The sequence below is a fragment of the Oncorhynchus mykiss genome, chromosome 2, assembly GCF_013265735.2.
Source record: "Oncorhynchus mykiss isolate Arlee chromosome 2, USDA_OmykA_1.1, whole genome shotgun sequence".
Taxonomy (NCBI): Eukaryota; Metazoa; Chordata; class Actinopteri; order Salmoniformes; family Salmonidae; genus Oncorhynchus; species Oncorhynchus mykiss.
The window spans coordinates 83,729,644-83,746,008 of NC_048566.1; the positions used below are offsets into that span (position 1 = coordinate 83,729,644).

The 16,365-nt window shown below is 42.3% G+C and overlaps 1 protein-coding gene across 1 annotated transcript in view; it reads right to left on the reverse strand.

The window, feature by feature from the left end:
• Positions 1-6,067: 6,067 nt before the first annotated feature.
• Positions 6,068-16,365, reverse strand: part of LOC110497937 (zinc finger protein 536) — a 41,626-nt gene continuing 31,328 nt past the window's right edge. The window contains exons 3-4 of the mRNA XM_021574419.2: positions 13,611-14,783; positions 6,068-7,441 (exon numbers count right to left, since the gene is read on the reverse strand). Coding sequence (XP_021430094.2) covers positions 7,203-7,441; positions 13,611-14,783 — 1,412 coding nt within the window. The 3' untranslated portion in view covers positions 6,068-7,202. The remainder of the gene's footprint in view (positions 7,442-13,610; positions 14,784-16,365) is intronic.

A 16,365-nucleotide genomic window follows, 5' to 3' on the forward strand; every position in this document is an offset into this window, starting at 1 on the left:
CTCCTGGCATCTGCCAAACCCAGATTTGTCCGTCAGACCGCCAGATGGTAAAGCGTGATTCATCACTCCAGAGAACGCATTTACACTGCTCCAGAGTCCAATAGCGGCGATCTTTACACCACTCCAGACGATGCTTGGCCTTGCGCATGGTGATCTTAAGCTTGGGTGCGGCTGCTCAGCCATGAAAACCCATTTCATGAAGCTCCCGACGAACGGTTCTTGTGCTGATGTTGCTTTTAGAGGTAGTTTGGTACTCGATAGTAAGTGTTGCAACCGAGGACATGCAATATTTACGCGCTACGTGCTTCAGCACTCTCCGGTCCCATTCTGTGAGCTTTTGTGGCCTACCACTTCGTGGCTGAGCCATTGTTGGTCCTTGATGTTTCCACTTCACAATAAGAACACTTACATTGGACCAGGGCAGCTCTAGCAGGGCAGAAAGTTGACCAACTGACTTGTCGGAAAGGTAGCATCTTATGACAATGCCATGTTGAAAGCCACTGAGCTCTTCAGTAAGGCCATTCTAATGTCAATGTTTGTCTATGGAGATTGCATGGCTGTGTGGTCAATTTTATAAACCTGTCAGTAACGGGCAGTGGTGCAAAGTACGTAAGTAAAAATACTTTGAAGTACTACTTAAGTCGTTTTTTTGGGGTATCTGTAGTTTACTTTACAATTTATATTTCTGACTACTTTTACTTTTACTCCACTACATTCCTAAAGAAAATAATGTGCTTTTTACTCCATACATTTTGAATGCTTAACAAGACAGGAAAAGTGTCCAATTCACACACTTATCAAGAGAACACCCCTGGTCATCCCTACTGCCTCTGATCTGGCAGACTCACTAAATACAATTGTTTCATTTGTAAATTATGTCAGACTGTTTGGAGTGTGCCCTTGATTATCTGTAAATAAAATTTCAAAAATAAAATTGTGCCGTTTGGATTGCTTAATAGAAGGAACTTTAATTTTTTTATACTTTTACTGTAACGTAATTCTTCGTCCTCCTCTGACAAGGAGTATGAAATGTCGGACCAATGCGTAGCGTGGTATGTGTTCATGATGTTTATTGACTGAACAACAAAATACAAAATAACAACGTGAAATAAACAAAAACCGAAACAGTCCTGAAAGGTGCAGAAAACACAAGACAGAAAATAATCACCCCAAAACACAGGTGGGAAAAGGCTACCTAAGTATGATTCTCAATCAGAGACAACGAACGACACCTGCCTCTGATTGAGAACCATACCAGGCCAAACACATAAACACAACATAGAAAAAGGAACATAGACTACCCACCCCAACTCACGCTCTGACCATACTAAAACAAAGATATAACAAAGGAACTAAGGTCAGAATGTGACATTTACTTTTTCTTTTGATACTTAAGTATATTTAAAAACAAATACTTTGTGGCTTTCACTTTTACTTGATTCATTTTCTATGAATGTATCTTTACTTTTACTCAAGTATGACAATTGGGTACTTTTTCCGCCACATTCCTCATTTCTAATACAACATATTGGATGAATGTCATTCATATTCCATTCACCCAGTTCAATGTAACATCGATAAGTTCAGGCTACTACATGATTCTTGAATTTGCCCTGTACTCATCATCAGGTGCTTCAACCTAGCCTACAAATTAAAATGTGTAATGTAGGTAAACAGGTCGAGAGACAAATTGGAGTAATCAGTTGAGGTCATGCATTCAATACCACCTTGCACACTCTTGCCTGCACCTAGCTTATCTGAGGTGTAATCATCAGTCCAAACAAGAGTTTATTTTGGACAAATTCAGGTAGGTCCATCTCTGTTTCGTTCCATTTGCTTTCGTTTAGCAAACATTTTGTAAAAGAATATGTTGAATGAAAACACCCCTGATCACCTACACACACAGTTCATTTCCATAGCAACCACATACAGCATCACCACTTTGCACATTCTATAATTCCTTCTCGCATATACTCTCCTCCTCTTACCTTTTCCATTTTGCTTGTGGACTTCAGTGCATAACACAACAGCTACAGTGCCTTGCGAAAGTATTCGGCCCCCTTGAACTTTGCGACCTTTTGCCACATTTCAGGCTTCAAACATAAAGATATAAAACTGTATTTTTTTGTGAAGAATCAACAACAAGTGGGACACAATCATGAAGTGGAACGACATTTATTGGATATTTCAAACTTTTTTAACAAATCAAAAACTGAAAAATTGGGCGTGCAAAATTATTCAGCCCCTTTACTTTCAGTGCAGCAAACTCTCTCCAGAAGTTCAGTGAGGATCTCTGAATGATCCAATGTTGACCTAAATGACTAATGATGATACAAACAATCCACCTGTGTGTAATCAAGTCTCCGTATAAATGCACCTGCACTGTGATAGTCTCAGAGGTCCGTTAAAAGCGCAGAGAGCATCATGAAGAACAAGAAACACACCAGGCAGGTCCGAGATACTGTTGTGAAGAAGTTTAAAGCCGGATTTGGATACAAAAAGATTTCCCAAGCTTTAAACATCCCAAGGAGCACTGTGCAAGCGATAATATTGAAATGGAAGGAGTATCAGACCACTGCAAATCTACCAAGACCTGGCCGTCCCTCTAAACTTTCAGCTCATACAAGGAGAAGACTGATCAGAGATGCAGCCAAGAGGCCCATGATCACTCTGGATGAACTGCAGAGATCTACAGCTGAGGTGGGAGACTCTGTCCATAGGACAACAATCAGTCGTATATTCCACAAATCTGGCCTTTATGGAAGAGTGGCAAGAAGAAAGCCATTTCTTAAAGATATCCATAAAAAGTGTTGTTTAAAGTTTGCCACAATCCACCTGGGAGACACACCAAACATGTGGAAGACGGTGCTCTGGTCAGATGAAACCAAAATTGAACTTTTTGGCAACAATGCAAAACGTTATGTTTGGCGTAAAAGCAACACAGCTGAACACACCATCCCCACTGTCAAACATGGTGGTGGCAGCATCATGGTTTGGGCCTGCTTTTCTTCAGCAGGGACAGGGAAGATGGTTAAAATTGATGGGAAGATGGATGGAGCCAAATACAGGATCATTCTGGAAGAAAACCTGATGGAGTCTGCAAAAGACCTGAGACTGGGAGGGAGATTTGTCTTCCAACAAGACAATGATCCAAAACATAAAGCAAAATCTACAATGGAATGGTTCAAAAATAAACATATCCAGGTGTTAGAATGGCCAAGTCAAAGTCCAGACCTGAATCCAATCGAGAATCTGTGGAAAGAACTGAAAACTGCTGTTCACAAATGCTCTCCATCCAACCTCACTGAGCTCGAGCTGTTTTGCAAGGAGGAATGGGAAAAAAATTCAGTCTCTCGATGTGCAAAACTGATAGAGACATACCCCAAGCGAATTACAGCTGTAATCGCAGCAAAAGGCGGCGCTACAAAGTATTAACTTAAGGGGGCTGAATAATTTTGCACGCCCAATTTTTCAGTTTTTGATTTGTTAAAAAAGTTTGAAATATCCAATAAATGTCGTTCCACTTCATGATTGTGTCCCACTTGTTGTTGATTCTTCACAAAAAAATACAGTTTTATATCTTTATGTTTGAAGCCTGAAATGTGGCAAAAGGTCGCAAAGTTCAAGGGGGCCGAATACTTTCGCAAGGCACTGTATCTGTGACCAGGCACAAAAACCTCTTTAAGTGAAATCTTTATACCATAACCCCTAACCACTACATGGCCTACATCGTTGTCACCATATTAGCTAACATCATAGTCAACAAACTCTAACGAAAGCATTAGTAAACCCACAATCCAATCAATGTGTACAATCATGCAGTACAGTGTACAGCAAGCAGTTCAGCAGTTACACACTGGCGGGCCCCAGTGCCAATACATTTATAAAACCGAAAGCTTACCTTGACTTGGAAGAGCTAACATAAATAGCGTTTTTAGCTGTTTGAGTCAGGTTGTTGAGAAGCTAAAGTGTCTGCATTAGCTAAGATAAACTAAGAAGAAGAGAAAAATACAATGAAAGATCTCCTCTCTCTCTGCAGCTTCTCCTTCATTTTCAACTATTGTCTTTCTTCGCTTTGAGTCAACTACTCTCCACACTTTATGCACTGCAGTGTTTGCTAGCTGTAGCATATTCTTTCATTAATAGATTCATTCTCTGACCCTTTGATTGGATGGACAACATGTCAGTTCATGCTAAGAGATCTGATAGATCGGAGGACATCCAAACGTTTCTGATTGCACAAGTTCAGATAGTAGGCCTTCCTCCCCATTTTGTTCCTAGTGAATACGACCCAGGTTTTCCGTATCCTCTGCTTCTGTTAAACTGAATAGTGCACCCCTCTCAGTATCACATTGGCTATGGTGCGAGATGACAACTGAAACATTCATCTTGATCAGGGGTAATTAATTAATGCGTTAATTAATGGGGTATGCTTTAAGGAAACTGTGCGTAATTAAGAGTTTGACATGACAAGGTTTGAGGCAATGCACACAGGTGAGTGTGTATGTATGTCTGTGTGTGTGTGCGTGGGGGGGGTGACAGAGTTCAAAGACGTGGGGTTTAGTTGCACCTCTAAACTCTCTATCCTGTGTCCTCTGTCACCCACCACCCCAGGCAGGTAGGGTAGGGTACAGCACGGCTTTGGCATGGCCTGGACAGACTTTAGACAGATACTGTATGATAGGTCTCTGATTACCCAGTCAGCTGGAGGACTGGGCCTTGTCACCTGTCAGGTACAGAGATGGAGGGATGAGTGAGGAGAGAGAGGTAGGAAGAGGGAGGAAAGAGAGGGAGGAGAGGAGGAGGAGAGGGACAAGACAGGCAGAGAGGAAGAGAAGCAGGAGGGGATTTGAAAGGATTAGATTCATCACCAAAGACAACATACAGCACAAACATTAAATATATAGACACAAATAATTTCCTCATACTGTACTAGGTGAGTTGGAGAGCCTTCACAAGGAGGATAGTGTGGACTGCCCAGGCAGCAAGGGAGAGAGCGGGAGAGGAGACCTTTGACAGACACGTCTCACCCAGACTGACAGCTCTGTCAATAGCCCCGGGATGGCTGCCCTGATTGACAGCTAGCAGGTGGCTGGCAGAATGGAGTTATCAGGCCGTTTGTCAATCAAACACATCACCGTGGTTACTGCGGCTGGCTACAGACACACAGCTGCCCAAGGTGATCTCTTGTTCTACTGGCGGAATGTTAGCACACCGGTCGAGCAGTCGCCTGCCTGGATCATGCTAACATTACCGTAGATGGCCACTACTTGTGTGCGCGTGTGTGTGTTAGGCTTTCTTTATTACAAATGGGCTGATATACAGTAGGCTCATATACAGTGCCTTCAGAAAGTATTCAGATCCCATGACTTTTTCCACATTTTGCTACATTACAGCCTTGTTCTAAAATTGATAAAATTGCAAAAATTACAACGATTCTCTGGTCTGATGAAATCAAGATTGAACTCTTTGGCCTGAAATTTCTGGAGAAAACCTGGCACCATCCCTACGGTGAAGCATTGTGATGGCAAAATCATGCTTTGGGGGTGTTTTTCAGCGGCAGGAACTGGGAGACCAGTCGGGATTGAGGCAAAGATGAACAGAACAAAGTACAGAGAGATCATTGATGAAAACCTGCTCCAGAGCACTCAGAACCTCAGACTAGTGTGAAGGTTCACCTTCCAACATGAAAACAACCTAAGCACACAGCCAAGAAAACGCAGGAGTGGCTTCGGGACAAGTCTCTGAATGTCCTTGAGTGGCCCAGCCAGAGCCCGGACTTGAACCCAATACAAAGTCTATGGAAAGACCTGAAACAGCTGTGCAACAATGTTCCGCATCCAACCTGACAGAATTTGAGAGGATCTGCAGAGAAGAATAGGTGAAACTCCCTAAATACAGGTGTGCCAAGCTTGTAGAGTCATACCCAAGAAGACTCAAGGCTGTAATCGCTGCCAAAGGTTCTTCAACGAAGTACTGAAGTAAAGGGTCTGAATACTTATGTAAATGTGATATTTCAGTTTTGTATTTTTAATACATTTGCTAAACTTTCTACAAACCTCTTTGGCTTTGTCATTATGGGGTATTGTATGTAGATTGATCAGAAAAAGAATCAATTGTAGAATCAGGCTGTAATGTAACAAAATGTGGAAAGAGTCAAGGGGTCTGAATACTTTCCGAAGGCACTGTACTCCTACAGTATGGATGGTTGTCATCTTTGATTTGGATTTCATTTTAGTTCCTCCATGATATCAATGAATATATGTAGTTTTCCATGTCTTTGGTTCCCCTTAAATTAATATTGTTCACATTGTTAATGGGAGATAATGATATGTGTGAAAGGTGCCCCCCCGAATGGAATACAGAACAAATGAAGGCATTCTACTCCATTACATCTGCCAGGATTACACCCTGAACATCTGGCATAGGATTCTGACTGATAACTGTTCTGAAGAACTCATATTAGGAGATATTTACGAAAACACCGACATTTATAGTGCATGAAAGAGCTTGGGGGAAGTTTGGTGCCTGCTCACGATCAGACAATTAGTCAGTGTTGAGCTGAAGGATGTATGTGGGTGAATATAAATCATTATGACACTGAGTATAAATTAGGTAAAAAGCACTCAATCTCTCTGTACTCCACACACCACAATACACTTTATTATAGGCAGTTTGTTTCTTACAGATAAATATATTTTCAAGTCCACACTAGAATGTACATCAAGTTTTTTTTCCATCTCCAAGAACATAACCCTATCCTCCCTCTGTCATCCTCCACACCTGAAACTAAAGTACTAAACCACGGCAAAAAATCTTAATTAAATTATCACCAGCATTACAGTTACAGTCACCAACGCTCTGGATAACATGAAAACAGCCTAACCAGCTCTGCTAGGGCAAGTGCAGGTGTTTTCTCATTTGTGTCTGGAAGCAGCTAGCAAGCTAGCCATCGTTAGGCAGTTAGCTTGGGTGCCTGACTGCCAATGTGAGGTCTGAACACTCAGATCAACCCTACTCCTCGGCCAGAGCGTCCAGTGTGCGTTCTGAACGCTCCGATAGCGAAACTCTGAATTTACTAACTGACAATCTGACAACTTTCAGAATTTACTAACGCCCAGAATGCACTCTGAGCACACTCTGGCACTCCAGATAAAATGTTCGAACACACCCTATGGTTATATGCAGTTGCCATAGCAACATCAAGTCCCACATAATGATGCCATGGTGATATCTCTCCCAGTGGGTGTAGGCCTGGGGGCAGAACCTTCCTGGGAGGTGTAGGGTGTCACAGGGGTGTTGGCACGGGGCCGTCGGAGGCGTCTGTCTGGGTACAGGCTGCTGTCGAAGGGCCTGCGGTGGACACACAGGACATGAGTCTTCAGGTTCCCCTTCTGGGTGGCACTGTAGGGGCAGTACCTGCACTGGAAAGGCTTCCCCCCTGGCAGAGAGGAAAGCATTGCTTTAGACAAATCAACCTCCCAGCCCTCCCTACTGATTATACTTCATTGTGTTTAATACTGCCAACTCTCTAGTGGTAGTCATAAAATATTGTGGACGAAATGATAATAACCCTGGTGGAATCATGGAAAAACAACCCCATGCGTTCCCCATCTAATTCCACCTCTGACTAGTACTACATGAAACATACTGCTTCATTTGTGATTTTTAAGTCCTTCCCTTCTCATTTTATGCACACAAAAAAAACCCAGAAACACACACACATGCACCCTGGGCTCATGGTGGTGATGAGTGTTGGGCTGAGGAATGAGAGACGTCTGCAGCTGGCTACACTGAGCCCTACCTCCATCTCTCTCTATATATATATATCTCTCTATCTCTCCCATCAACTAATAATTTGACTCATTTGTGCTGGGTTATACTCTAATGTTTTTACTTTTACACACACACCATTGCCCTATTCAGATGGGATACGTTTAACTGGGGGAGCACAGGTAATAGAATTATGTGTACGAGCATAAATCACCACATCAGTCATTTTAGTCCCGTCTGAATCTGGCATGTCAGTCATTTTTACTTGGCAAGAAGGTTATTATCCCAGCCCTAAAAACCTACTGTTTTTCAGCAAACTCCCTGGTCCTCTGATAATAATCGTCATCCCTGTGTTTTGAGGGATATTACAGAGTTTAACAGGTGCTGCAACCAGTTTGGGTAAGAACATGGGAACAAATGGATGCTTAAAACAAAGTGCTATGCAAGTAGCATACAGATGAATGAACTGCCTTGTCATATATCAACTTCAGCCTTCAGGCTTCCGTCATAACGGTCAATTTTGAATGAGGATAACAAATTATTACAGGGGCAGTTTGGTAAAACAAATCCCATCCGAATCGTCCACTGGAACAACGGACATGCTGGTGTAATAATTACATAACCAACGTTCTATAGTAATACTAGTCCCGTGTGAATAAGGCTTGTGACAAGATGTTGTCTTGTGCTATTACAGGCCTGGTTACAGCACAACTCATCTCCATGCTTTCTTTTTGGAAGAACTCCACGGCTTCTTCTATCATTCATGATTACAGTAAACCGTTATGGGATGATGTCATATGACCTCAAAAAACACGCTGCCACAACCTTTTAAACTCTCTCTTCCTCTTCCTCCTCCCCCTCCTCCTCTTCCTCCTCCTTCTGTATGAAATGGAAAGCTTTCTTTAACATCTACATAAAAAGTAATTTTGGTGAAAAAATGTAAAAAGCCCGCAGAAGGAAACCCTCCATCTATTGGTGTATAGTAACCAGCAGTACAGGAAATGGGACTATGAAATGAGACTGTGACACATCTGTATGACCTCTGAATGTCACTGACCTGTCTGTCTGAAGATCACTGACCTGTCTGTCTGAATAATATTGACCTGTCTATCTGAATATCACTGACCTGTCTGTCTATCACTGACCTGTCTAGCTGTCTGAATATCACTGAATTGTCTGTCTATCCCTGATACCTGTCTGTCTATCACTGACCTGTCAATCTAGTCTGAATATCATTGACATGTCTGTCTGAATTTCACTGACCTGTCTGTTGGAATATCACTGACCTGTCTGAATATCACTACCCTGTCTGTCTGAATATCACTGACCTGTCTGTCTGAATATCACTGACCTGTCTGAATATCACTGACCTGTCTTACTGACGCTCTGGGAGCTAAAATATAAATTACAATTGGCAAGAAGGCTATTATATATATATATATATATATATATATATATATATATATATATATATATATATATATATATATATATATATATACAGTTGAAGTCAGAAGTTTACATACACTTAGGTTGGAGTCATTAAACTTATTTTTCAACCACTCCACAAATTTCTTGTTAACAAACTATAGTTTTGGCAAGTCGGTTATGACATCTACTTTGTGCATGGCACAAGTATTTTTTCCAACATTTGTTTACAGACAGATTATTTAACTTATAATAAAGGACCTTGTGAAGATGCTGGAGGAAACAGGTACAAAACTATCTATATCCACAGTAAAACGAGTCCTCTATCAACATAACCTGAAAGGCCGCTCAGCAAGGAAGAAGCCACTGCTCCAAAACCGCCATAAAACAGCCAGACTATGGTTTGCAACTGAACATGTGGACAAAGATAATACTTTTTGGAGAAATGTCCTCTGGTCTGATGAAACAAATATAGAACTGTTTGGCCATAATGACCATCGTTATGTTTGGAGGGAAAATGGGGAGGCTTGCAAGCCGAAGAACCAACCGTGAAACAAGGGGGTGGCAGCATCATGTTGTGGGGTGTGCTTGGCTGCAGGAGGGACTGGTGCACTTCACAAAATAGATGGCATCATGAGACAGGAAAATTATGTGGATATATTGAAGAAACATCTCAAGACATCAGTCAGGAAGTTAAAGCTTGGTCGCAAATGGGTCTTCCAAATGGACAATGACCCCAAGCATACTTCCAAATTTGTGGCAAAATGGCTTAAGGACAACAAAGTCAAGGTATTGGAGTGACCATCACAAAGCCCTGACCTCAATCCCATAGAAAATTTGTGGGCAAAACTGAAAAAGCATGTGCAAGCAAGGGAAGCTTGTGGAAGGCACCTGAAACGTTTCACCCAAGTTAAACAATTTAAAGGCAATGCTACCAAATACTAATTGAGTGTTAGTAAACTTCTGAACCACTGGGAATGTGATGAAAGAAATAAAAGCTGAAATAAATAATTGTACCTACTATTATTCTGACTATTCACATTCTTAAAATAAAGTGGTGATCCTAACTGATTTAAGACAGGATTAATTGTGAAAAACTGAGTTTAAATGTTTATGGCTAAGGTGTACGTAAACTTTCGACTTCAACTATACATATATATATATATATGTATATATATATATATATATATATATATATATATATATATATATATATATATATATATATATATTAGTACCAGTCAAAAGTTTGGATGCTCATTCATTCATTCTAGGATTTTTATTTTTTACTATTTTCTATATTTCTCTTTGCTTATTTGAGCTGTTCTTGCCATAATATGGTATTTGACTAAACAGGGCTATCTTCTGTATACCACCCCTACCTTGTCAAAACACAAATGATTGGCTCAAACGCATTAAGAAGGAAAGAAATTCCACAAATGAACTTTTAACAAATCACACCTGTTAATTGAAATGCATTCCAGACTGCCTCATGAAGCTGATTGAGAGAATGCCACAAGTGTGCAAAGCTGTCATCAAGGCAAAGGGTGGATACTTTGAAGAATCTCAAATATAAAATATATTTTGATTTCTTTAAAAAAAAATGGTGTTACTACATGATTCCATGTGTGTTATTTCATCATTTTGATGTCTTCACTATTATTCTACAATCTATACAAATAAAGAAAACCCCTGTAATGAGTAGCAGTGTCCAGACTTTTGACTGGTACGGTATATGTATGTTTTATGGTCACATTCACCGGATAGGTGCAGTGAAATGTTTTGTTCTACAGCGTCAGTATTGTCTGCAAATTAAAGGCTTTCCCTATTGTATTGTAAAAAGGGGAAAATCAACCCTGACTTGGCAGGGTGTAATACATCGCTAAATGCAGGATAAAATATTTTGGAACAGGTCAGGACAGTGCATTTGGCAAACCATATGTTTCAAGAAAAGGAAATTACACTTAAAATATCTTACCAAATCTTCTTTCTTCATAGAGCCATTACAAAATGTAAGCTATCTTTTTAACGTGTTACAAATTAAGCATATTCAGCAAATAATATAATATAAAGCAAGTCAAATCTCTACACGTATAGTGATTGCCCTATCTCTCCCCTCTTTCTCTCTCCTCTTCCTGTCTTGTACATTCTTTTTTCCTGATATATCCCTCCCAATGGACGAGAGGTGAGGTCCAGGAGAGGGAAACCTCCAAATAAGTTCCATTACTCACAGGCCACAGTCTAATCTAACTAATATTTTACAATTAGAGGAGACAGGACTGGGCCCAGAGCCATCCATCTCCCCAACACATGATCACCCATTCATAGGCTAAACACCAGCCTCAAACCAGACCAGCTCACACACACATTTACCAGGAAACAAGAAAGGATGTGGGAAGGGGAGGGAGAGGGAGGGAGTGTGTGTGTGTGCGTGAGTGTGCAATCTCGGTGTTTAGGTGTGTGTGTGTGTGTGTGTGTGTGTGTGTGTGTGTGTGTGTGTGTGTGTGTGTGTGTGTGTGTGTGTGTGTGTGTGTGTGTGTGTGTCTGTGTGTGTGTGTGTGTGCTTGTGTGTTTCAGGCAGAGATAATGACCATGATGACAGTGGCGGGACTGTGGGGGCCAGAGGAGCTGAATGGTGACGGATGACACAGCACTGAGCTCTGATGGCACAGAGACAGTGAGTGATGACTGCACATCCTTCCCAGCACTCCACCCTTCATTATCTCTATGGGGAGACCCAGGCACAATGGCAGCCTGCTCGGCCTGCCCTCTCTCTGCCCTCAAACGACATCTGCTCAGAGACAGCCACACTTGCCTTCTTCTTTCACCTCTCTGTCGCTCCATCTATCTCCATCTATACTCTCTCTCTGTCTCTCATCCTTTCAGTATAGGGTATGCACTCAGACAATGAGGTAATGACTCTTCTCTCTTTCAAATCAGGTATTTTCTTTTTCTTTCTTTCATTCTTAGATAATCTATTCTGTATTGATCTACTCATATTCTCCAGGCTTCACGTTTTTTTTCTGAAAAATAATTGGATTGTATCACCATCTAGCGGCTGTGATTGGGAGATGCAGTGGCAGGACATTAACCATGAGGGAGGGCTCGATATAAAACAAATGAGCATACAGACTGGTTCATCCAGGGGTCACCATCTGGCCAATTACCACCGTTGGGACACTGTGTCCGACCTGAACTGTCATTGCACACACATCACTCCATGTCCACGGTGCCCAGCAATATGTCACTGAGTGACTAGACCTAGACGTACAGTATGGGGACATAGGGACAGGAGGCAGGTCCTTGACAATGCCACCTGGCCAATATTCAAAACAGAGCAGGCAGAAGCAGTTGTTGTGATGAGAATAATGTCTGACTGACCACCTGCTTGTTGTTTGTAGTTAGAGGGCACTTGCTAGGCTCAATGTCAATTATGTCAACTTTGACTGATGGCTTTCCATCTTAGCTAATGATAGACCCTACTTTAGAGTGCAGTACTGAGGGGGGGTGGGGGGTAAGGCATTTACAGTGGGTTTACTTAGTTATCCTCTTTCATAATTTCAATACCAAACTATACTAGCAATGTAACTTATTGTAAAAAATTGTACAAGTGACCAAAGATAAGTAAAAAAAAATTGTAAACCCTGAATATGCATGACCTGAAGAGGTGAGATGAGTGCAGAAATATACGTCACTTCATGAAGTTGTAATATGCATCTAGTATATCTAAGAAAACCATTATTCTGACATACTGTAGCCTATACTTTTACCAACAGGAACCATCAATGAGCAAAACACACGTTGTGCCCAAACAGAGTTGACAGACACTTTCATACGAGAATATTGTGTGTTTCATATAATGTTTCTGCATCAGATGGATCAGACTGACGGGGTATCAAGTTGCACTCATAATACATGTATATCATATCAAAGGATCCCAAGTGTCTGAAAGAACTCTCTCTCTCTCGAGCCAGGTAATTAAATCTTGCTTTCGGCAGGCGTATCACACAAGATTTAAGTTTCTCCATTGCCAGAGTTATTTGTTACCTATCAGATAGTGAAATTGCATCGTCCTCTAAGTGCGGATGTAATCAGTGCCACACACCTGTGACTCCAGTACCCTTGTTTTAGTTCTTCTGAGTTTCACAATCACAAGTGTTCATACTAACTAGAGTTCGTCAATTTCCTCTGATAAATTGTCTGCTGGGGTAAGCCTATTTTTTTTAGTGAGAGAGAGTGTACTAAATATCCAAACATATAGGATAGGACAGTATAGGAAAGGATGATATAAGGGGGCAGGATCACTACTTGTCCACTAGATGGCATTGTACTCTCGTGTAATGTGGAAAAGAGTTAGGAACCAGAGGTACAGTTGACATCATTCATTGGGCAGAGAGAGGGACACTCACTTGAAGTATCTGCTCTCTCCATTGGCCCTCCCTCTCCACCATTCAATCTCTCTTCATTGTCATTGAGGAACGTGTGATTCTGGCCACTGAAGGACCAGAGGACTGAGAGGTTCCTGTGGGGATGGAGGTGGTGGTGAGGAGTCTTCCCTGGCTTCAACAGCTCCAGAGGAGAGAGGAGAGGCTGGATGACCGACCTGCCCCACTGGCCCTGCTTCCCTTGGGTACACTGAGGGGCCTCACTGGGCCCCTGGGGAACACCAACCATCATCTCTGTCATCTCCTCACTCAGCCCTGCTTCGTTGCTGCTACTCTTCATCATCCTCCACTTGTTGAGGTCCTCTTCTTCCTCCTCTTTGTTAAACACAGGTCTCTCCAGTGTACACTCCCCATTGTGAGCTGATGAGTCATAGGTGTGTGCGTCCTCCTGATCTATAGGCAACTCCAGGTCACTACCAGTGTCAGACCGGGCTGTGTGTTGTCCAGCCTGCAGCCCATTGCTATTGGAGGAGAGGGAGCTGTGCTGCTGGAATAACCCAGTCAATCCCCCTGAACCAGGCTGTGACGACAGCACCCAGTCTGGCCTGAGCGACAAATCCAGAGGCTCATACTGGGACTTCCTGGTCCTGGGTGTGACTGCAGAGCCACCAGCACCTGCCTCCCCCTCACTGTCCCAGTCACTCCCCCTGACTCTAACACCATACTCCCCCTCAGAGCTCCCCTGTCGTCCCCCGGGAGGGCTGACCCTCCCTCCCCTTGCTCTCCTCTTTCTACCACCTCTCAGAATGCTGGATGTCAGGCCATTGATGAAGGTCTGTATGGATTGATGAAGACCCTGTGGGTTCACACTGTTCTCCTCCATAGCTGGAGGTCCTCCATAGGCCCGGTGTAGGTTCAGGTTGGAAGGGTTGGGCAGGTTGGGAGGCCTGTCCATTGGCAGTGTACCTGGGTTTCTCCGGTTCTCATCTGTGCCTTCCATCCCACTGTAGAGGCCAGAAGTAGGGCTCCAGTCCTTGGGGCTTGGGGTCTGTGGGGACGAGGCGGCTCCGTTGTCCATGGTGTCCTGGTTCCACTGGGGGTGTTGGTTGGGGTGGTAGCCCTCTAGATGGTAACTGAGAGAGGCTGACTGGGCACTGATGTAGTCACTGGAGGGACAGCTGTAGAACTTCTCCTTACCTGTTAGAGCCACAAGACAGAACAACAGCGCAGCGTGAACCAGACATCTCCATACCAGTATTTCACATTTAAGTTTCTCTGGATAGCTGTAGACATGTTATATTTCAAAAACAATTGTCTGACTTGTACAACTAAATCATTGGCATACTGAGAACCAACCTAAAGAACCTGAGCGATTGGATCATCTCTGTGAACTTGGGAAATGTGTGTGTACATATGGCCGCCATTTCTAAACATGAATAATGTGTGCAGAGCAATGCTATCTATGCACACAATGCTGAGTTGAATGATTTAAGTTGTGCTCCGCAGTAAATCAGGCTTGTAATCAGCTTTCAGCACAGGTGATACATCATCGCACAGCATGGGGTATAGAACACCATACGCAAGGAATATACTCAAAGATGTTAGCAGCAAATAAATGTGTTTTGTTGGCTTATCCCCATAAACTTGGTGAGCAAGTTGGAATGACTTCTCACCTGTACAGTGTCCATATTAGGCCAAAGTCACATGTCCATGAAACATCTGTCAATATCGACAACGTATACATGAACACTTCTCTCCAGGAGTCATGTTAGGTTGAACTGTGTTATAACAGCCTTGCCTATAGGGTTTACATACAGTGCCACCATGTTGAGTTAGTGCTTGTCTGAGAGACCCTTGAATGTGTCCCAAATGGCACCACATTGACCCAGGGCTCTGGTCAAAAGTAGTGCTCTATATAGGGCATAGGGTGCTATTTGAGACACACCCTTTGCATTCCACCTTCTTTAAGCAGCCCAGCTGTTTTGGTGCCATTCCAATTACTGTAAAAGTCATCTGCCGCTATTAAGCCACAAATATTGGCAGTTTATTGTCCAACACTCTCCTGGCATTTGAAGGTCAGGGCATACATTATACTGGGTCTTTTAGGGACGTGGCGTCTGGGATGGCGAGATAAAGTTACAGCGGCATTCATTTAATTTTGTGCATATTGATGCCTTATTGTTCTTCTTTAATGGATTAATATCTGACTTACAACAGTGATTCATTCCCCTCGGCTGAAAAATCAATTTCATAACACCTTGAGATCAGATCTGACCCTGAGGTAATTCTCCCTGAAGTAAATCTCTCAATCTAATGATCTAAAGTTGTTTGTTATGCTGTCTCCAACTTTAATACCAACACCATCCGTCATTTAATGAGATAAATGATATGGAAAAATAGCCTTTGTTTAAATATTGGAATTTTAAACTACTTAATATACCTAGAGGAGAGAGGAAAATAAGTGTATTGAATGGAGCAGATCATAAAACATCACACAAATAGGCAGCCCAATTCTGATATTTTTTATGCAAATTTGGTCTTTTGACCAATCACATCAGATCTTTTCACAGACCTTCTTCAGAGATGATCTGATTGGTCAAAAGACCAATTACCGGGGGAAAAAGTTCAGAATTGTGCTGCCTTTAAACACAGCCATAGTGAGGTAGAAACACAGCTGGAGTCACATATTAATGACCTTCAACAACACAGTCAACAATAATTTGTGTGCATGCATGTGTTCAAACAGACAGTGAGTGTTAAAGAGCCTCCTCAGAAACAC